Source organism: Amphiura filiformis, chromosome 2, assembly GCF_039555335.1.
Source record: "Amphiura filiformis chromosome 2, Afil_fr2py, whole genome shotgun sequence".
In the NCBI taxonomy this organism is placed as follows: Eukaryota; Metazoa; Echinodermata; class Ophiuroidea; order Amphilepidida; family Amphiuridae; genus Amphiura; species Amphiura filiformis.
The window spans coordinates 86,793,934-86,818,317 of NC_092629.1; the positions used below are offsets into that span (position 1 = coordinate 86,793,934).

Here is a 24,384-nt window from a genome sequence, read left to right on the forward strand (position 1 = left end):
TCAGCTCTTCCCGTGATGCTTTGCGTTGACATTGATCTAGATCCAAATACTAGTAGGCCCCTAGATAAAGACCACATCAGTGATGACGTAGCCAAGGGGGGCCCTGTGAGAAGTCTCCCCTTGCGCCCCCTCCTGTGGGATGCTGGCCGCCCTGATAATAAATTTTTTAGGCCTTTTTTAAAACACTTTTCCCCTTTTTGACCATTTTCGTCAAAGTTTGTCCCCGAAAAGGTCCCCCCCCCCCTTGCCCACCATCTGCATCGAGAGACAGGGACTTTGCACAAATTAGGGGTGGCGCAATAATAACTGTGTGTACGAGAGGTGGTGAATTATGGGGGTGGGGCAAAGATTTTTGGCAGGCCAAAAGGGGAGGGGCACAGATATTTGACACAGTTTCGATATTACGCCCTAAAAAGATGTAGAAACATGTTAGGAAATGTTGCATGCTCAAAATTATGCTCTCACCGAATGTCCCTTACTTGATTGAAAGCTATTGAAGTGCCCCCTCCCCCGGGTGAGACCCTTGATTATGAAACTTGGCAGCTCCGAATTTCTGAAAGCCAGTCCCCCTTTATATACCGATACACCGTTGAACCCCCGGAAGACCCATGCATGCACCATCTCTCCGCGGGTGAGCATATAACCTTTTAATCCGATAAGCTGATTATCTATTTGTTTTCATGAATTGGAAGACATTCTTTGATGTATTACTGAGCTCAATCATCTGAAATTACTGGATCGTGAGCCACGCAGGCTGGTGGCTCAGCATAGTATTTTATTACGGTTTTCTCCAAATTCGTTTCCTAATGACCCGGTATTATCGGAGGGTATACCGTTTTTTTACACACTGTAGCCTATAAAAGTCTTTGAGCTTCCAAAACTGAACGGCTTTATTGGGACAACGCAAATAGTTTGTATTTTACACTATTTTGGCGCATGATTGGGGTGAAAGGGCTTTATTTGAACAACGTGCGCGCGTAGCGTACAAAAATGTTATATTTTACACTATTTTGGCCAACGGATCGGGGTGAATTTTGGTGGATCAGACGGGTTCCTTGCCGAGTTTCTCTTTCATTTTTTGTGACACTGAGAGGGACACCTTTCTCTTTCATTTTTTTGTTAGGGAGCACTCTGCCCCCTGGCAACCCACCCCCGCTACTGTACCCCAATCGCGGAACCACGTTTCCTTATTCCATTGTTAGCCTACTCCCCGGGGCCTACTCATAGAACATCATCCAAAAGGTCGTCAGTAGGCCTCTAATAGTCTAGTCAAGACATAACTTGAACAAGCATGATGCATGATGGGAACTTGATTCTCTACCATTCGCATTTTATTTGCAAAGGTTTGATTCGTTTGTTTGTGTTTTTGCTGGCCAGGACGGAACAGTATTTTCAAGCTTTTTCAGTTGATTTCCAGGGGTAATTATCACTATTATCTGATTATTCTATATAGATTCTTGAAGATGATTTTGTTTCGTAGAGAACTAAATTCCTGTTTTAACAGGAATTTAAAAGTTGTCACGGCATTAAAGGTGGCAGTTGTCACCACTATATACGCGCAGTGATGCAGGTAATAGTGTGTTATCACAATATCATGAATCAAGTTCCTGCATTACATGCACTGAGTGTTTTTACTGAAAACCAGTGGGTTTGTTATTCATGATATTAAAAAGGACTAAAACATTTTGTAAGAGGTCGATGGCTTCTACCGATTATATTGAGCCACATCATCCAAACATTCTTATTCCAGGTCCTGAGTTCCAGTGATTTGGATTCGAGAAGCAAAAAAATAAATGTGTATCATCATTATAGTGGACCATGGATAGAACCCCGAAGCGGTTCGCCTAGCTGGTTGAAGAAGGTATACGGGGATGTGATATGTGCCACGGTTTTAGGGGTACCTTTTCTGGAATTTTGGTATATCGATGGGTGGGTTTTCAGTGAAAACCAGTGTGCATTTGGGCAAAAGTGTCCCTAAAGCCAGGCCCTAAAGGCACCCAATTTGGGGTAAATCCCAATTTGGTTGCATATTTGAACGTATTGCATAATATCGAAACGGTGCCCAAATATTTATGCCAAAAATCGCCAATCTCCCCCTCAGTCTAGACCAAGGACAACGCGTCCTGTATACCATGTTAGTACTTTGCTATTTCGTTAAAAGCAGTTTTTGCTTGTTTGTGGTCAATCATTCATTAATTTGCAATTCCAAAGTTCATGTTCTAATGACGGCTTAACTTAATCAAAAATCATTATGCAAACGTTGACAGACTCTTACCAAATTGCACACCGTACTGCGATGATGATGACGATTAAAGAACACGTTCTTATCAATACGCTTTAAATTGATAGATAAATTTGCATAGTGTTGTGCGCATGCACTGGTATATTTATTCAAATTGATAATTGTTTTGTGAGTGCGAGAAAGTCTAAATGCAATAGCTGCTTTTTGCAGTTTAAAATATGTAGCACTGTTAATACCCTGCTGCGTGCTGCATGGTTATATATCGTATAGATTAAGATTTCCACATTAGAAGTTCAAGTAGGCTATTGAGATATTTGCTCAAAATAACAAGAGCTATCTCAATAACCACTGAACTAATACTAAGCTTGTTTGTACTCATTTTACTGCATTTGTCATGCTGATTCCATGGTCACGAAAATATACAATTCTGAAATTTTTGAATTTATTTCAGATGTTGAAAGTTCCAACTTGTCGTATATGCAGTCGACACCCCCTTATAAAGAGAGTTATGGCGTCAACTCTTGAAGTAGTGGGACTTATATAAGATACTCCTTGGACCAACTTTGATCATTATGAACAATGCAAGTCAATGCCGTAATGAGATAACATTTTTGTCAAGTTTTAGTACAAATGACCATACGGGGACGTGCCGCAAACATGGGTAGCATTTTCAGCCTTCTGGTATATCAATGACCCCTTTTTCAAAGCCTATTTTGGTATATGAATGGGTCCTTTTTTCAAAATTTTCTCAATTTTTTCGGAAAACAGTCCAATTTTTCCTTAATCTAGCTAAAATTTTCAAAATTTTCCCAAAATTTTGGGAAAATTTGTAAAAACTAAGACAATTTTGGGTAAATTCGGCCGAAAATTTTGACTTTTGGCAGTATCAATGGGTCCAAATTTCTTGAAAAATTGGTATATTTATGGGTCTACTTCCAAAATCTCAGCGGCACGTCCCTACCAAAACCAAACTTGAGTACCCCCCCCCCCCGGGGGGTTTAGGATTGCTCTACAAATGTAATTTCAAAATTTAACATGTGGCAGCCATTGCACTTACGTCTTTCTTGCACACACACGACGAATTGTTGTGTCTCTCACTATGGACCACAATAGCCTCATCCCAATGTCATAGTTCAAAAACCTCAATTAAACAAGCATAGTGGAATAGTGCAAAATTTGACCTCATGTTGCAGAGTATGAGTTTTTGTACCCAAATTTTCAAAGGTCATTCAATGAATGTACAAATGTATTGGGGTTAAAGAACTTTGTCCTGATAAATGAGCATGTTGTGGATCCTAGTGTCTTGTGTATAGGTTCATTGCTCGTTCGTTTAATTGAATATTATTTTCAGATATTCTCTTTGGACTAAGACGCAGTTTTCGAGACGTGGCATGTTGAGTGGTATAGTCTACTTGTTTTTTCACCGAATTGGGAATTATTTTCTTGAAAAAGAATTATTTATGGAATAGGACGTAGCAGGCATTTTTCACCAAATTGAGAAGATATTCTTTAAAGAAGACAATGGCGTCGAAGGTTATGTTGTTTAGTTTAAGGAGCAGAGGTCTGAAGAGATTTCCAACAAATTTTGTAGAGCGTGTTTTTACTCAACATGTGAGAAATATATCGACGTGTAAGTATAAAGTAGTTTTTTCTTCGCATTTTCATTCAATTTATATCATGATATACGATGTATAATACTTGTCTTTAAGGGTGTACTACACCCCTGGCCAATTTTGTGCCTATTTTTGCATTTTTCTCAAACATTATAGCACATTGGTGATATGTATATTATATGGGCAAGGACTATATACAACTACTGCACTGAAAATTCAGCAACTCAAAGCAAGTAGTTATTGATTTATTGATCAAATATTGGTTTTCCCTCATTTTTGACTGTAACTCCACATGTTGTATGTGCTGAAATAAAATTCCAGTGCAGTAGTTGTAGTCCTTGCCCCCTAATATACATATCTTACGTGTCACAAATGCGCTATAATTTTTGAGAAAAACGCAAAAATAAGATAAGTAAAAAAAATTGGCTAGGGGTGTATAGTATACCCCCTTAAAGGAGCCTGTGCATTAATTTGGTGTATAGGTCTACCCCCGGCCCGGGATGAATTCTCAACATTAGTCCGCCAAAAATCGCTTGTCACCCCTGGCGATGTGCCAAAAAATATTTGGCCAGCTATAGGCCTACGATATGTCAAAAAATCTTTGCCCCTCCCCCCAATTGCACAAGCCAGATTTCGGAGAACCCTTATAAACAATCATGTGATTCAATCCCATCGAGCGGGAAAGTTGACATATAACATGTATAATAGGCATATAACGTTTTCCTATCGTTTTTCTATGCCATTTTACAGTATAATATCGAAAAGATGCCCTCAAAATCTGTGCCGAAAATCGCTTGTTCCCCTTTCGACCTGCCAAAAATGCTTCCCCTTTCGACCTGTAAAAAGCTTATTGAAATTTCATGTCCTTAAGGTGGTACTACTCCCCCTAATAAATTTTGCGACTAATTTTGCATTTTTCTCAAAAATTAACTACACACTGGTAACAAAAGTTATGTATAATATTATAGAGGCAAGGAATCCAATCACTTCACTGAAATTTCAGTGATTCATTATGTAGCCTATATAGAAATGAGGTACATTTTAGCGGTACCTCTTTTCTTATCAAAAATAACGTACCGCTTGTCTTGAATCACTGAAATTCCAGTGTATAACTCATTGCCCCTATATTTATTATACACAACTTTTGTTACCAGTGTGTTATTATTTTTTGAGAAAAATGCAAAAATAGTCACAAATTGATCAAGGAGTGTAGTACCACCTTAAGCCAGCGTTATCAATTATTGAATCTCATAAAATCATGAAACACATTGAACTCCTAGCGAGTGGGAGTAGAAATAATCTTGCAAACGAAAATTTAGAGGAAAATGAATTACAAGACAAAATGCACAAAAAACATTAAAAAAGGTTACTGAGTTAAAGGTAAAAGTGATTTCACATACAAGTATAGACTATTATACAAGCTTTCACTCGTGAGTATTCTGCGTGGTTCAATGATTGAAAAGAGCATTGGGGTTAGGTCTGTACCCTAAGGTATATATATACATATATATATATATATATATCGGGTTTTTTTTATCGAAAACCTTTCCATGCAGTATTATACTGCACTAAACAGAGCGGCTGAACAAATGGATTTTATGATAATGAGGAAATCAATGAATAAGTTTATAATGATAACCATTGTACTTCAATGGTCTTGTGTAGGCCTATACTATTATAGTTAGGCCTACACAAAACCATTGAAGTACAATGGTTATCATTTATAGGCTTATTCATTGATTTGCTCATTCAGAAAATCATAAAATCCATTTGTTCAGCTCTGTTTAGGCTGTGCAATAATCACGTGTACCCCGGGGTGGTAAATTCTCAAAATATTCTGCCAAAAATCGCTTCCCTCCCCCCTTTACATGCATGACTTTGGGGAACCCAAATTTAAAATCTTAGGCCTATATTGTCTTATCATTATAATTATACAAGCAGGGAATTTTGCAACATGTCCCTATAATATATAGGCCTAACGTTTTCCTACATGTTTCTAACGTTTTCCTACACCATTTTCTTTTTCCTTTCCCCTTTCGACCTGCCAAAATCGGTTGTCCCCTTTCGACCTGACAAAAATGCTTGTCCCCCTGGCCTGCCACAAAATCTTTGCCCCCCTCTATAATCGACCGCCCCGGGTAAGAGCTCGGGTAGGCCTACACATGATTATTGCACCACCCCTATTTTAAGCATATAGGCCTAGATGTGCTAACATATAGTCAGCTAGTAAAAGCCGAAAGCCGTGGGCTTTGCGGTGCTTCAACTTTGTCAAAACTGATGTTTTCCTCGTTTTACGCCGAATGTACCGTATATACTACTCGCGCACACATCATCCGCGCATATAATATTTTCAAAATAGTCTGTGGCCATCCGGGTACTTGGAAGAAACTATGCGATACGCGGTAACGCGGATATGCCAAAAAGGCTGGCATAAAGAATAGGCCTAAATAATAATATTGACCGAAGATGTTAGTATGTTATCAATATCTGACTGTTGAAATAAGGCCAATGTGCCGACTTGTGACAACTCCCACAATATTGTTTACCTTTAGATTTTGTTTACTCAAATTATTTATCAATGATGCTATCCCAAATTTAAATATCTTACATTGGCTACAGGCATGGAATTTGGGATAGGCCTACTTATTTTCTGCAAACATAATCCGCAATATGCTAACTATAACCCTAACCCTATAACCTAACCCTAAACCCTTACCAATATAAACCCTAAAGGTTATGTGTATTCGGGGGTGTATTTGCGGTCCATATTACGGTCCATGGTGCGTGTGCGTGCCATAATTATAGGCTTCAACGTGGAAATCCAAAAGCTCCCAAGTTCTTAATATTTTCTTTTCAAAATTCTTTAACCATCTCCTCATGGAGAGGTAAAGAAATACATATGCATAATGTCTGCCTCCTAGAATCCGTGGGATAATTCCTTTTTGACCTAAGTCGATGTGCCAAACAAATCCCTCAACATCAGCAAACAAAATAAATGACAAGGGAATTTTCAAAAAACATTTTATCATGAAATGTAAGGTATAATTCATATTATTTGGCTAATTCAAATTTAAAATATATGCAAATAGCGCCCTCAATTTGCACACAAATGTACAGTTTATAGAATTTAAATTACCACAAAAAAGCAGAAAAAGATGAATTATTTGATATAGAAACGGAAATCTACGTTAAAAATTGCTACAAAATATATACATGGTAGGACATCATAAAAAAGTATTTTATTAAGACATGTTATGGACAGTATGTTTAAAATAGAGAGAGCTAGTATAAAATGGTGTCCATGTAGCATTGTGATATTTGCCTTGACTACTGAACAACAAAGCATTACCACAGAAATTCTGTACTTTCCAATGTAAAAAGATCACTTTTTTGTTGAAGTATGATAGTTGAAGTAACTAAAACACACATTACATTTAGAATTAAGTCATTTTGAAATTTTGACCCTTATGTCACACTTTGTGCCCCAACTTCATGGAGTTAGCCATGTGTATATACAGTTTATTATTGTGATAGCTTTTGGTATTATTCAGGTCTAGAATTGAACATTATAATAATGTTTTGTTAGAAAAAATAATAAATGATCACATCAAACAACCGTGATAACAAATTAGTATAGTACACACATTTTGAGCCAACTTAAGGGAGTACTACACCCCTGGCAAATTTTGTGCCTATTTTTGCATTTTTCTAAAAAGTTATAACACATTGGTGACAAGTTTTATGTATATTATAGGGGCAAGGACTACTGTACTGAAAATTGAGCAATTCAAAGCAAGTAGTTATTGATTTATTGATCAAATATTGGTTTTCCCTCATTTTTGATTGTAACTCCACAACTGTTGTCTGTGCTGAAATAAAATTTCCAGTGCAGTAGTTGTAGTCCTTGCCCCTTAAATATACATATCTTACTTGTCACCAATGCTCTGTAATTTTTGAGAAAAATGCAAAAATAGACACAAAATTGGGCAGGGGTGTAGTACCCCCTTAATATATTTAAACTAACCTGATACTATTGTGTAACGATAATCGATCAATATTGACACGCAATTAGAGGTGAACTGTAATCCTTTAGTCTATATGTAGTTCAGTTTGCAGGTATTTGTCCCATATTTGATTAATATACTAATTGAATATGGTTCATTGATTCATATTTGGACTCACCATTGCATTAAAATTTACAAACAACAAATTCCGTAAAGATTCGCCTAATGGCGCACATGGGCTCTTTGCCTTAGGGTAAATCTCACGCCCGAATAGAGAGCCTCCTCCTCTGAAAATTCAAACAAGAACGAAGAGTCCGTGACCTTATTTGCTGGTAAGATTTTTTCGAGAGGGCACCTTTTATAGTTTATGCCTAAAAATCCAGTTATGTCAAGGGATCCCATGTGCGCCATAAGTGAATCCCAATATTCACGGTATTTATGGAACACTATAGGTACAAAGTATCCAATATTTTTCAATGGTCATTGGTCATGTATTTTGAAAATTGTGGTTCAGTGGTTAGATCAGGCATCACTTCTGTTGCATGAGGTCCCGGGTTCAATTCCCATCTGTTGCAACATGCTCGGATATTGACTTTTAAAAATGTCTAAATTTAATTAGCACCATCTGTAGATTAAATCAAGACTTCCGATCTCCCCAATGGTTCATTTAGAATTGATATTTTCGTTTAAATTGTTAAACTTTTGAGCTACGGGCATCTGAACAGCGCCCCTCGCGAATTTCAGCCGACAATCTCGCCCCTTACCAGTTCCGGCCTTGATATTATTCCGACAGCCTGTCACTTATTAACAATCGATTTGAAACATGTTTTGAATAAGATTTTTAATGTAGAGGTCCTACTTTATGATTTTCACATAAGAGAAAGCACGATTCTCTTAAATTCGGTACCCTCGACCCAGCTAACACACTACGTATTCACGACGTTCGCTTACGTTGGACTTAGGTTGTCATTTACGTTGTAAACACGTAAATCTGTGAACTCGTATTCGTGTAGTGACAACGTTATTTTCGACGTTGATTTTGGACGTTGATATAACATCATTATGACGTTGTAATGACGTTGTTTCGACGTTGATGCAATGTTTGACCAGACCTTGTGACAACGTTTGAATAATACGTTCAGAAAACGTACACAAATACGTATCTGAAAAATAGTTTAGATGTTGACACCATGGAATGTAAATTCTTCCATTCCAAGGAGATTGTTGTCCAGCCTAAATGTCTCCATCATGTCGTCTGACGATCGCCTTTATTCCTGAAGTTGAATTTTTATACGCACTCCCTTTTTGAGATTGAGCATCATTGTTGCCGGATGTTAATACAATGTCATAATCATGGTGTCTCCACGTATAAAGTATGTGGTTGAAACGTGGTTTAAAAGTCATGAACTGACTCAGATACAACGTCATCTACGGACGTCGTTAGTGCGCAAATTTATGATGTTGTTTCGACGTATAAAGCACGTTATTACAACGACGTATAATTGTCATGGTCTGACCTCGATACAACGTAATCTACGGATGTCGTAAGTACGTTAATTTGTGAACTCGTATTCGTGTTGTGATTTTTGGACGTTGATATAACGTCATAGTGACGTTGTTTCGACGTTCACAACTTGACGTCGAAACAACTTCATAATGATGTTACATTAACGTTCGGGAATAACGTTGTCACTACACGAATACGAGTTCACAGATTTACGTACTTACAACGTCCATATATTACGTTTTTATGACTTTATATAACTTTTACTAGACAACGTTGTAACAACGAAAAATTGTTAGCTGGGGAGAGGCTGATATAATTCGATCAGGCGCTATTTTTAACCGGGACTATGCAGGGTTGCACTAAATGCGGAAGGATTTAGTGTTGTGCCCCTTCATGGGGAGCAATTTAATAGCATTGCTCTTTGGGCAAAAGCCTGCACTCAATGTACACCTGGCCGGGACACCTGGTAGAGAGAGACACTATAGGGGTGAAGAATAGGGGTTGAGAACCTGGCCGATGTATATACACACTATGTTGACGCCGCGGGACGCGAACCCACGACCTCGAGATACCTCGCGATTAAGAGTTGAAGTCTTAAACCGCTGCGCTGCGCCACCGTTCCCCGTTAAAACGCAATGTGTATTATTGTATGTTTGTTTCTGTCTGTACTCTGTAGGGTATTGCAAAAAATAATTAGTAATTGGTATTTTTGTTTTATACAATTGTAGGCAAAGCATTATACAACCAGTGCCCATATGAACCAGAGCAAAACAGAACAGTAACCAGAAAGGCTTCAGGAGTGGCCGCATCAGTCTCCTCCACAGACACAGTCAGATCGTTCGATGAAATTCCAAGCGTGAAGATCCCTGGTGGTCTGCCTGCTATGGTGTATAGATTTCTGACAAAGGGATGGAAGAGTGTCTTTGATTTGCCTTCAGCTCTACATTTGCGATATTTTGAACAACTAGGACCTATATTTAAGTAAGTATAGTCTGTCCACTCTATATAAGCAAAGTGAGCAAAACCACTCACACTATGGACCACAATGACCTCATCCCAATGACATAGTACAATAACTGAAATTAAACAATCACAGTGTAAAATTTGACCTCAACTTGTAGAGTATGAGTTTTTATACCCAAATTGTCAAAGGTCATTCAGTGAATGCACAATATGTATTGGGGTTAAAGAACTGTGGCCTGATAGATGAGATTGTAGTGAATCCTAGTGTCAGGCACCAGAACCACGATCTTTGGCTCGACCGTCGATGCTGCTTCGATGCTTGCTATGAACGAACTATCAACTAATTAATCAAAATTAATGCTAAATTGATATTGGTCAATATCAATACAGGCAAATAGTCATATGTTATCACAATTAACAATAGTTAATTAATTGATTTCATAAATAATAAGGCTCGACCAAGCATTGCTGTTCGATCGAAAGATCGAACTATTTTGTTTTTATTGCCTAATTGATAATTGTCCCCCGGCAATGTTGGTCAGATCCACAGCTTGAGTATCTCTGGCAGATTTATAAATCAATGTTCTGCACAGTTATCTATTTAAATTATCTATTTGTCGTGCATCTATCGTCTCATATAACATGGGCGACATCATTATTTTTGGCGTAAAACAACTCGGCTTCGCCTCGTTGTTTTACTTAAGATAATGATGTCGCCCGTGTTATATGAGACGATAGATGCACTCCAGTGGCTAAAACCAATACCTTTATTCTCATTCTTAAACACTTCAATTCAAATAGAAATATTGTAAGTAAATCCTACATTTTACAAGGAACTACCTTGGGCTTAAAATCGATCAGTCCCGTTGTTGCTATGCGCCCCCGATTGGTTCAAATAGCGAGCACACGTATCGCGTTGATGCATACGCGCCGACCCGTGTGATATCGTGTCATATCACACGGGTAAGAACCAATGAGATTGCAGGAACGTTCTCAAGTGTTTAAGAATGCCTTTTATGTCAAAGGGGACTGTTAATTGGTCAGTGCCTCCAGGGTGGTGCTTATATTTTCTATTATTTTTCTTCAATGAAAGCCAAACTGGAGTCAGGGTGACTCTAAAAGCAGAGTCCAGCCACTCTGCGACTCTATAAATGACTCTATATTGGGAGTCTGTGTAGAATCATCAACGGTGACTCTTCAAGGGAGTCAGATGACTCCCACAATGGAGTCATTTTAGACATAGAGTCGCGCAGTGTTTGGACTCTGCTTCTAGAGTAACCCTGATTCCATTTATTGAGTCACCCTAGCTCTACTACAGGGTCGATCACTCCGACTCCAGGCACAAAATAGTGATACACATATGTACACGGATCCCTTGGTACAAGTTGTTAACCAAAATTGACCAACTTTGAGATTCGAACACTGTGTTATTTGACGACTCATTTCTTCCATTTTTATGAAAGTACACATTCAAGATTCAGAATCACCACCCCTAAATGGACAAAGAAACACTCTCAAACCTCTGTGGAGACCACCTCTCCTTGCTGCCCCTCTCCTAACTAAACCCTTCTTCTTAATTAACCAATCTCCGGCTAATGACATTCTCATTTTTTTCGATGTTTGATAGACAGCAGATGGCCACTGGTTGGTTAGTTTGCATCAACAGTCCAGATGATTTTCAGACAGTATTTCACGAACAAGGCAAATATCCCAGTAGAATACCAGTAGATATATGGGTAGAACATAGAGAAGTCAGAGGTAAACCAGTAGGAGTGCTACTTGGGTAAGTTAAAACAAGAAATGTCTTTAAAAAGACATCGCGATTGCTTTGCATTTGGTGAATTCTGATATAGTGGCAAAACAACATAAAATTAGACAGATACTGATGGAGTTTAACATTATTTTGTACCATTTCCACGTCAATATATTATGTCAGTAAATAGACCATTTCGGTAATTAACGAAATTCAAATTTGCAAATGAAACTGAAAATACATCATCAATTGACCCCAATGTATGAAAATGATACCGAAAATGTTAACAAACTTGTTTACAGGTGCTACATAATATCACAAAATTAAAATAACAAAGGTTTTGCACGTTGTGTTTTGACAATTAGTTTTATGGTCTGCACAGACACTACTGGTTTTTAAACAGCAGAGGGCGTCATGAATGTGAACATGTGACATCATAGGTTAACTCATCGACTGTTCAGTGCCAGAATTGCAATATAGCTGCCCTGTGAGCATTTGGCAATTTACACACAGTACACATGACAGCTATTGCACGTACCCACTTCTGGCACTGAGCAGTCGTCATCTACAATAGTCATTTCTACAACAGATGGATTCAGACCATCGTGAGCTTATAGAGAATAGAAGTTTTGTTTCAAACCAAGCCGTGTCTCTATCGCCTGATAGAATTTTTCATTATCTAAATCAATATATTATTGAAAAGATAACACTTAAGTTTTGCAAAAGTTCATGCTACAAATCATATACTTTAAAAACTTATTTATTTATTTATTGTTGTTAATGAGTTATGTACGTTTTACAAAAGTGTTGTTGTTTCAGCCCTCTTTACAACATAAAAATAACCACAGGACCTACAAAAGTATATCTGTGATATTTGAATTCTTCTACATACTTGCTATGAAATGATGAATGCAATTTTTGCCAAAACTCACTACCATTCGCAAGATGATGTGAACTACCAAATCGCAACAGTTTAAAATAGTTTGCTATAACTGCCTCGTAAGTTGTTCCACCCACAAAGAAGGAATGTTTTACAGAATAACAAATGTTCTTGTCATTTTTTAACACAGAGAGCAGGAAACATGGCATAAGCACCGCAGTGCTCTTGGCAAACGTATTTCCCGCCCTGTAGAAATCGGGAGATATGTAGAAGAAATGAATGACGTCATCACAAACCTCGTCGGCAAGATGCGACTGACAAGACAACCTGATTTGGTTATAAAGAACCTAGATGAAGAGCTCTTCAAATGGGCTATGGAATGTACGTATTTGATTGGGCATTGGAACATTCTAGTTGAGATCCACATTCCACACACCTAGCACATGACCGTAATCCGTTTCAATGAGAGAGAGTGTGACCGTACCCGAATTACTCGGATGGAGGACTCCACTTGTGGGAGATTAAGGTCATGTCTTCCATACACTGCAAAAACAGTTTTGCCTTCACTTTGTATAAACACGTTTAGAACCTAAACATGTGTCAAATTTCTGAACATTGGTCAATGATGGTGTGTTCAATTTCTAAACATCTGACATCCATATTTTAAACATAACGTTTCTAAACACATTCTTGCCTTCACACTGTTTTTGCAGTGTAGTGACCATGGTGACGGGGTGTATGGATATCAACTGGAATAGCAGAGGTTGAGATATCTAACTGTAACACGTACGCCTGTTAAATTTATTCACACATAGTGCAGTTTTGTCCACGGCAAATTCACCGTGACCTTTTCAGCCATAAACCCGCTTAGTGAAGATTAAACCGAAATATGCAGTACTAAACCATTATAGTAATCGATTATCCAATGCACATTTCTTACCACGTGATAATATTAATCCAATGAGCGATCGAATTGTCCGCTACGGTCGACTAATCCAATCGATAATGACGCTATTGACATGTACGGGTGGAGCTCCACTGACTGAGTTTTGGGGATTTTTCACTGGTTTGCTATCATTTACTCATCAAGGCACTCCACCGTTATTATAAGTACTATGCTAATAATTTAAAGATTGACATGTAGAAAATAAACCATACTTGATTGACAGAAAGTCTTAAATTTGTACCTATTACGGTTTGGCAAAATGTGCATTGGAATAACACGGGAGTTTGGATAAGATGTAGATTTCTTTTCTCATACAAATGCATGCTCCCCCGTTATTAAAGCTTGTACCGGATTAAAAATTCAGATATTTTGAAAAGAATAAGTAATTGAAACATAGAGCAAGTACTAACATCAGAGCTTTTATACTTTTTGATATATGACGCTAACTAGTTCATCACCTATACCCACAGCACAGCGCTACTAGTACGGGCAATTACATATGTGAGTGCCCCTGTGTTGTGTGCATACATGTAGTTAACAATAACTGCATGATGAATCACTCAGTGGCATAGCCAAGGGACAATGCGGGTGTGTGTGTGTGGGGGGGGGGGGGGTAGATGGCCGCTCCTGTGAGAAGTCAAATCTTGTCCCCTCCTCCCCTCGCGGGATACTGGCCGCCCTGCTATTTAAGATTCATATGCATTTTGGTACTTTATAATCCATTTTCCTCAACCCCCTTGAAAGTTGTCTTGCCCCCTCACCACCTCTGAAAAAGTCCTGACTACGTCACTTCGCGATAGATCTGCTCTCCAGTTACCACGAACCCGATGGATTCATCCAAATTGTCTATTTATTATCTCAAGACCGCTAACCTATATCACTCACCAGTAATTCAATCAAAATGTTGTACCTCTTTTTCTTACAGCCGTCAGTCGTGTTTTCTTTGATCGCAAACTCAGTCCCCTCTCCAGTCATCTCTAATCCGACGGATTCATCCAACATGTCCATCTATTACATCAAGACATTCTACTCCTCATGCAATACCGCTAACCTATACCACTCTCCAGTAATTCAATCAAAATGTTGTACATCTTTTTCTCACAGCCGTCGGTCGTGTGTTCTTTGATCGCAAAGTCAACCTCTTCTCCAGTCATCTCTAATCCGACGAATTCATCCAACATGTCCATATATTACATCAAGACACTCTTCATACAATTATACCCTAACCTATATCACTCCCCAGGAATTCAATAAAATAATGTATATCTTTTTCTTACATCGTCAGTCGGGTATTCCTTGATGGTAAACACATTCTCTTCTCCAGTCACCAACAACCCGAACATGAAGGATTCATCCAAAGTGTCCATTTATTATCTCCAAACATTCTTCATGCAATACACCTAACCAATATCACTCACAAGCAACTCTATCAAAATGTATTTTCTATTTTTCTTACTACCGTCAGCCGTGTATTCGTTGACCATAAATTCAATCTCCTCTAGTCACCTCCAACCCGAAGGATTCATCCAAAGTGTCCATTTATTATCTCCAAACATTCTTCATGCAATACACCTAACCAATATCACTCACAAGCAACTCTATCAAAATGTATTTTCTATTTTTCTTACTACCGTCAGCCGTGTATTCGTTGACCATAAATTCAATCTCCTCTAGTCACCTCCAACCCGAAGGATTCATCCAAAGTGTCCATTTTATTATCTCAACACTTTAGACACCCTTCATGCAATACTTCTGACCCATATCACTCACCAATGATTCACTTAAAATGTTGTGTCTCCTTTTCTTACAGCCGTCAGTCGTGTATTCTTTGATCGTAAACTCAACCTTCTCTCCAGTCACCTCCAACCAGAAGGAAAAGCTTTCATACAAAGTGTGCACTCTTTATCGCATGACACAGTTCATGCTATGGCCTTACCCATCCATTGGCATAGGCGATTAAATTCAGGACCATACAAGAAGGTGCTGGGGGCATGGGACACAGTATTTGAGATTGGTGAGTATTATTTGGGGATGTATAGGGCGATTTCACGAAAGGTCATTAGTTCAAATCTGCCTCCAGAAGACATGATTCATGGAACAAGTACAAAGCAAATGAGTCAATCAATATTCCTTCAACCGGGGATTTCATTTGTGCTTTATGCATGTGTCATGTCTTCTGAAGGCAGATTTGAACTAATGACCTTTCGTGAAATCGCCCTATTCACTACTTGCACGGTTCCGCCATTATGTACTATGTGTAAGGAGAGCCTCGAACTGACATCACATGAAAGGATAATTACATAACTTTACGCACAATGTAATATGACTGGTTCGATTCTCATTCATGTGTGCTGCCAGTTCGAGGCTCTCCTCGCACATTGTGCATAATGGTGGAACCATGCAAGTAGTGAATGTGAGGGCTTAGTTTGCACCCCTCTGGGATATCATGACACCTATTGTTTTGAACTGCTAAGGGTGTCAATTCCCAGATTTGACAAGTTCCCCAATTAAAAAGTGGTAGCCGCGTAAAGGAGTAACCCCCAACACAGGGGAATTTTTAACTGTCTCAAATTTGGTTTAAATCCACACCAAAATATTTCCCGTGTCTCAATATCAGAAAAAGTAGAGTTTGACCTACCTGTAACATACCGTACTTGGGTTAGAAACAAAAAGGCCAAAGCTGCGGATGGTCAGGGTTGTGTGTGGGTGTATGGGGGTGTGTGGGGGTGTGGGGGGGATGACGGGTGATGACGTCTTCTGCTGTTATTCCTTCATTAGAATACATGAAATAATTCCATGGAGGATTGAGCTATTCTTGGTTAAATTTGCAAATACTTTCGGGAATTACCAAGAGTTCTATTCATTTACTTTTAAAATAATTGCCTCCACTTTTATACAGCCGAAAAATATGTCGGTGACAAAATCCGAGATTTGGAGACCAAGGTAGCCGCTGGTGAGAAGATCACGGAAGAGAGTTTTGTAGCATATCTAGTAAGAGAGGGGAAGCTTAACGACGAGGAAATCATCTCAAGTCTGACTGAAATGTTCTCCGCTGCTATAGATACAGTAAGTGTGCTATAGACGAATCCAATTTCACGCATTCCTACACCTCAATGGCAGCCATTAGCTGGGTCCCCGTCGGCTCCATCTCACCTAAAATGTGAAATGATGCGGCCTTGGAGGGTATGTTAAACTGCATTCTATCACCCGTGTTACACGTATAGACAAAAGAATGATGACAGTTTACAACACAAAAGAATCGAACATCGAATTTTAAGCGGCTTTAATCCACCCAATAGCTCCCAATTGGGCAGTCACAACACCAGTTTGGTGTTGCGGGGACCCAATAATGGCCGACCAAATCCTGACCATGACTTGGCTCGTTGGATTCGTCTATATTACTTTAACCAGGAGGGTGAGAGTGTTAAAAGCTTTAAAGCTATAACGCATGATTTTGGTCAAATTTTAATTTTGTTATTCTTTGCCAATTATTAGTAATAACTGTTAACAGTGGTTAATGAGGTTTTCTGATCATCTTAAGCCAAAATAATGATGTAAAATGTAGCCGCTTAACTGTGGAAGGAATTAATCTTGATCTTCTTGCTCCAAAGGTTATATTTCTATTACTTTTATCTGCAGGTATCCAACACAGTACTATGGACGTTATATTTGCTAGGTCGCAACCCAGACAAACAACAGAAATTATATGAAGAAATATGTAACACAGTACCTAAAGGAACACAGCCTACTAAAGAGCATATCGATCACTTGCCATATTTGAAGGGCGTCATCAGAGAGTCACTTAGGTAAGTGGGCAATTTCGTAATTGAGAACTTGCGCTTACGATTATGCGTGCACCAATTGAATCAATTCAAAACACTCTACGGTGACTTATGATCAATTATCACAGTAGGGTGATTTTGAATTGATCAATTGGCGTAGACGTTAGAGTTGGCGTAAAAATCGCAATCTCTTAACTTGTAACGTCATACAGTCACAGAGTAAAGCTGTACTCTCTTGTAAATTGTATTAACGGTCACGGGTGATATTACCAAATACCAGTCCCCTAGAGATGTGTACAAAATTCGCCTTAAGAAAACATAATTTGTTTCTTCACAGGAGCAGTTCTTAGCGACAGCTATAATGGTAATTGAGACCAGTCCTTGCCTAATCTCTCTGGCTAGGAAATACAATAGGTTGACCATCATTATTTGTTACTTACAATGAACGATTTGACCCTTTGAGGCTCACATGCACTAGCAAAATCAAATTAGTTGTTTTTTGCAAATGATAGCTAAATCCCAGCAAACACAAAACGTTTTAGACTTCATTCGCAAAAGGCTAAAAAAGGTTGTCGGAAAACGTTTAAATGTCGGGTTATATAAATGGTATATTAAGAGTATAAAACGGTTTCATAACCTTAAAAAACATTTTTTGATAATCTACTGCTCAGCAAACAAAAATGTTTTATAGAAAACGTTTAAATGTCGGGTTATATAAAGGGTATAAAAACGTTTTGATAACATTCCAAAAACATTATTGAAACCTTGATAAAAAACATGCTAACCAGAATGTTATTTTGGGGTGGATAAAATATTTTGCGAAAAATATTTGCCCAAAATATTTGCAATAACGTTTTAAAAACGTTTTCATGACCTTTATATAACCCGACATTTAAATGTTATTAAAATGTTTTGAAAAAAACATTTTAAGAACATTTCTGTGTTTGCTGGGTTCAAATATTTTAACATAATGTTATTTAAGTATTGACAAAATATTGGGCAAAAATGTTTGCAAAAATAGTTTACAATAACATTTTTTGAAAACATTTAAAAACATTGTTGTAGTGTGTTTTCATACAAAACGTTTTAAAACGTTATCATGACTTTTATATAACCCGACATTTTAATGTTATTAAAACGTTTTTACCTAAACCAAAAGCCAAAATATAACTTATTTAAAACGTTTTTAAAACGTTTTTGTGTTTGCTGGGATGATATGGTTTTCATTGATACTGAATGGTTGGTGAAACCACATGTTAAAATATCACATCTTTCGGTGGGGCCCACTTTTTATGAGACACCCTGTATTAATATTAGGAAGTTTAGATACACTGCAATTTTAGTTAAATGGTTAAAACTGAAAAAAATAACTGACCTTAATGTGGGGTGATTTACTCCAGAGGACTGAATAACCAGGGTGGAATAACCAGCATCCCATGTTTATAACCATGTGATACTAATTATATTGTGTATTGTTTTTGGCAGAATATTCCCTGTTGCTCCAGGTGTTGCAAGAGTTCTGGATCATGATATCGTCATCCAAGGATTCAATGTGCCAGCAGGAGTAAGTTTATTAAAAAGAACTCTACCAAAACTTGTTGAGATACACATGAACAATAGGCACATGAACAGTGTGAAGATTATAAGAAGACTTGTTTATGCCGACATTGAAAGCCAAAATGTGTCATTTACTCCCCAGCGACGCCCTCCATTTTTCTCGAATTTCTGCTTTTTACACGATTGTACTAAAATACCATAAGACTAACTTAGTCTTAACTTCAAGTGCTTTAATTACAGTAAAATTTAAGAGTTTTTATATTAAACCAGGATACCGGTTTTATTCATTGTGTTCACCGATCGAAATATAATGATGATCTGAATTGTTTTGTGCATGCGTGAATCATTGACGTATAAACTGTGAACACCAACAACTGCTAATATATGCTTATTACCGAATGTTTACGGTATATCCAATTCCTTTGTAGAACACTATCAACTGTCTAACCGTAGCATCAGGAAGAGACGAGAAGAACTTTGACGATCCACTAGAGTTCAGGCCAGAGAGATGGCTGCAGGGAGGCAAGAAGTATCATCCCTATGCAACGTTACCATTCGGGTTTGGTATCAGGATGTGCATTGGTAAGCTGTACGCCTACTTGGACGTAATTATTGTTATAGCACAGGTCTTCATAATAAACATAATAAAAATACACAATGCTACTAATTTCAAACTTATTAACAGGCTATTATACTGCCGGAAGTAGAGGGTGTGTAGAAATTACACGCGCGATGTGTACATGTCTGACTGTCTTCACTGGTGTTCCTCAGCGTAAGACAATTAAGAGGTACAAAACGAATGAGCTATGGGGAACAACGAATAAGGAACCACGGTGTAATATCTACAATAATAGTAAAGTTTAAAACGGTGGACAGATTTATTGAAGGAAGAGACGTTTTTTGATGAACCTTAATGTCCTTACACAAAGAAGAAAATGCGGGGAAATGGTGAATCATCTGACCAGTAAGAAGATTGGCACTGAGTTCAGTCATGTAAAATGTCAAAGTGTTAGAACTATAACAAGGGAAGAGGCTTACGCATCATACACTAGAACATAGAAACATTACAAACATTACAAACTAGTGCACGAGATCAAATTAATGATGCTGTAAGCCTCTTCCTTTAGGAAATAGGTAATTTTACAACAAAGTACAAAGTACTTATGAATTTGTTTGTTTTTGGTGTGTGTTTTCTGCAGGTCGACGCTTTGCAGAACAAGAACTTTACCTCATTATTACCAGAGTAAGTAACTGATTAATTTCATGTTTACTGTCAATAATAATAATACGGATTAGGATTTAGCTTTGCTTCATTTGGCAATGATTGATTGATTGATTGAGTGAGTGAGTGAGTGAGTGAGTGAGTGAGTGAGTGAGTGAGTGAGTGAGTGAGTGATTTTATTTGGTTCCATACAAAACGGAGGATTATAAAAATAGGAAATACATAAATATATTATTACAAGTAAGTCTAACATATGGGTCGATCCTTCATGTAATTATTTCGTGTAAGCTAATCCTAACCCTAATCCTAACCCTAATCCTAATCCTAACCCTAATCCTAACCCTAATCCTAACTCTAAACTAATCCTAACCCTAACCCTAATTTCGTGTATAATTACATGAAGGAGTAACCAAAATACGAGGGCCATCGTGGTCATTTAACAAGTTCTACCTCCATCATCACATCTCTAATATTAAAATTACCCATGATTGTACTCTTTAATCTTGGCTACAAAATAAAAGTTATTTGATTAGAATGTGATTTTTGGTTGTTTAGATATGCTGGTTAAAGCAAATACAGATTTGGTCTGTCGCAAACGGTTAAAAACTGAAGCCGAAAGTTTAGTAAGCATCATAGCTTTGGACAATCTCCATAAAAACTTACTCAAGCCTTACTCAAGGGCACAACACGATGGCGTCGCCGGGGCTCGAACCCGCAACCTTCCGATTGTGAGTCGGAACCCGTTCCGCTTGGCCACCGTGCTCCCTAACTACACAAATCAAAATCTCTAACTACACAAATCAAATTAAAAGATCTATATAAACGGTATACCGTAAAACCTCGTCTACAACATTATAGAGTATTTTTGATGAAAGCTAAATTGCGAAACAGTCGTAAATAAATAAAATAGATTGGTCTTACAATAATACTAGTTTATATACGCTTGTATCGGTAATTAATTTATTTGCTCAAACTCATTTGTTTATGGAGGGCGCCTGGATTAATTTAGCTTTCATCAAAAACTGTCTGTATGCTTGTAGACGAGGTTTTACGGTAGTATCCATGTCTCTAAAATCCATGCCTGATATGTGTATATCTTTCCACAGATCATGCAACAGTTCCAGATAGAGGCCACCAAGGAGGTGGGAAGCAAACACACTATATTCCTTACACCTGATGGTGAAATGGATCTGAAATTCAGTGACAGAAAATAAACCGAATCAATCCACATTGAGAGCACTAAGGAGGTGGGAAGCAAACATATAGGCCTATTCCTTACACCGGATGGTGAAATGGATCTGAAATTCATTGACAGAAAATAAATCGAATCAATCCACATTGATAACACTAAGGAGGTGGGAAGCAAACACACTTTATTCCTTACACCTGATGGTGAAATGGATCTGAAATTCATTGACAGAAAATAAACCGAATCAATCCACATTGAGAACACTAAGGAGGTGGGAAGCAAACACACTTTATTCCTTACACCTGATGGTGAAATGGATCTGAAATTCATTGACAGAAAATAAACCGAATCAATCCACATTGAGAACACTAAGGAGGTGGGAAGCAAACACACTTTATTCCTTACACCTGATGGTGAAATGGATCTGAAATTCATTGACAGAAAATAAACCGAATCAATCCACATTGAGAACACTAAGGAGGTGGGAAGCAAACACACTTTATTCCTTACACCTGATGGTGAAATGGATCTGAAATTCATTGACAGAAAATAAACCGAATCAATCCACATTGAGAGCACTAAGGAGGTGGGAAGCAAACACACTTTATTCCTTACACCTGATGGTGAAATGGATCTGAAATTCATTGACAGAAAATAAACCGAATCAATCCACATTGAGAACACTAAGGAGGTGGGAAGCAAACACACTTTATTCCTTACACCTGATGGTGAAATGGATCTGAAATTCATTGACAGAAAATAAACCAATTATCAGTATTGAGTAAAACAACAACTCAAGATGATGTGACTATCTCACTGCGGTGTTAATAAACAACGATTAGGAATGAAATCAAAATTCGACCGGTGGTTGACCGGCGGTTGACCGGCGGTTGAACCGCGTTCCATTGTTTAGAACAATAGAAACCGGCTCCAACCGTACACCCATCGTATGTGCGAGTTATGGCTTTTGACAATTGGACAAGCCTTACTTGGACAAGATGGTTTATATACCGGCTCCATACATTTGATGTATGTACTTCAACCGGACTGAACCGCCCGGAACCGACGGTCGTCCGCCGGTCGAGTTTTGATTTCATCCCTTAGGAACTGGTCTATCGACATGCTTGAGGTATATTGTCACTTCACTCTTAATAGCCTCTGGACAACTTCTCTATTTTTACAGCAAATTTGTAGAATAATCTTTAATTTTTCTTAAACATTCCAGTATTTTGTGTACTTTTATGTAGAAAACAATTTGGTCTTATACAAAGAACTTAAAATGTACATATGTAAATTCATTTTAAAATTGTGCTGTCCATTTAGGATTTTAGTAAAGTTAATGAGAATGTAGAACCATGATTTATGTGCACTTTGTTAATTTTCAAGAAAGATTAGAATATTACACAACACTGAAATGAAAACACTCGAGCTTCCCCCCTCCCCCCCCCAACTTACCCTACCTCTGCAAGAACCAACAATCCCACTTTTGTGGAATTTTGCCCCAAGATTTAACTTTGCCGGTCCGGATAACATTATGGTCCCGCCTGAGTACCTACAGAGGTATTTTCGTCTCAGGACCCGCCACTGTAAAACGGGTTTTTTTGCTAACATTGCCAGCAAACACATTTAAAGGTGATGAAGGTTCTTTGTTCAAATTCTGAATTGCTGTGGATTTGTAATTTTTGCCCTCCACAGTGCTGTTGTCTGGCGACTGTACATTGCCGGTGTTATAGGGCCCATGGGCGTCAATCCTGGGGTGGGGGGGCAGGGGACGTGTCCCCCACCTTTCGGCAAAATGACCCATTTTTTGTTCTTTTCAGCCACTTTTTAACACCCCCACACACACCCCTATTTCAAGCAGGATTGGCGCTAATGATAGGGCATACCACCAGGTGGTGGTCGCCGTGCATTATCTAAATTCAGTAAATTTTCATCGTCAACCGTGTAATTGAATGGGATTATTTTGACATTTTAAAATGCTTGAAATATCACAAACAAATATGCCTATGTTAATAAATAATATATATACAAGCTAAAACCGTTGGGGTTCGATAATGAACCCCACAAAACTAACCGAGTATATGGAAAATGCCATACAACCGGGCGGTTTCACAAGTTGCCGGCTCTATCATGCCACTCGCCGCCTGTATACCACTTCTTAATTAGAACTGAACAGAATAAACGTGTTAAAATTATAATATAAGATTGTAAGTATAATAATATGAATAATAGGTTATCTTTAGTTCTACAAGAAAGTGCAATTTACATTTTTAGCCGGTAAGGCACCGGCAAACACAAAAATGTTTTGAAAACGTTAAAAATGTGTTTTGTTTTTAGTCAAAACGCTTTTAATAACATTTAAATGTCAAGTTGTATAAAGGTAATAAAAACGTTTTTAAAACATTTTGTATAAAAAAACACAACAACATTGTAAAAATGTCAAAATGTTTGTAAATATTTGTTTGGCAAAACAATTTTATAATATTAAAATTTTGAAAACACTTCAGTGTAAAAAAACATTATGTTGAATATTTGCAGCAAATTTTCAAATATATCTTTAAATGTTATTAAAACGTTTTATACCCTTTATATAACTGGGCATTTACTAGGCATTTATACGCTTTATGTAAAACGTGTTGTGTTTGCTGGGATATAGTTATTGTATATACTTGTATATAATATTACCATATATCCAAATGTAAATGACATTGGTTTCAACTCAACAT

At 37.8% G+C, this 24,384-nt stretch overlaps 1 protein-coding gene across 1 annotated transcript; it reads left to right on the plus strand.

The window, feature by feature from the left end:
* Positions 1–1,343: 1,343 nt before the first annotated feature.
* LOC140146764 (cytochrome P450 27C1-like) lies at positions 1,344–22,332 on the plus strand. The gene is made up of 12 exons (XM_072168640.1): positions 1,344–1,419; positions 3,594–3,872; positions 10,095–10,347; positions 11,957–12,112; positions 13,153–13,343; positions 15,719–15,922; positions 16,808–16,974; positions 17,548–17,714; positions 19,176–19,254; positions 19,676–19,829; positions 20,447–20,490; positions 21,576–22,332. Exons 2-12 carry the CDS (start codon positions 3,764–3,766, stop codon positions 21,681–21,683), a joined length of 1,632 nt encoding a protein of 543 aa, XP_072024741.1. The 5' UTR covers positions 1,344–1,419; positions 3,594–3,763; the 3' UTR covers positions 21,684–22,332.
* The last annotated feature ends 2,052 nt before the right edge of the window (positions 22,333–24,384 follow it).

Coding starts and splice junctions, on each gene's coding strand:
- LOC140146764 (XM_072168640.1), top strand. CDS start 3,764: ATGGCGTCGAAGGTTATGTTGTTTAGTTTAAGGAGCAGAGGTCTGAAG. Junction 17,715..19,175: donor GTCATCAGAGAGTCACTTAG/GTAAGTGGGCAA, acceptor TGTTTTTGGCAG/AATATTCCCTGTTGCTCCAG. Junction 20,491..21,575: donor TTTACCTCATTATTACCAGA/GTAAGTAACTGA, acceptor ATCTTTCCACAG/ATCATGCAACAGTTCCAGAT.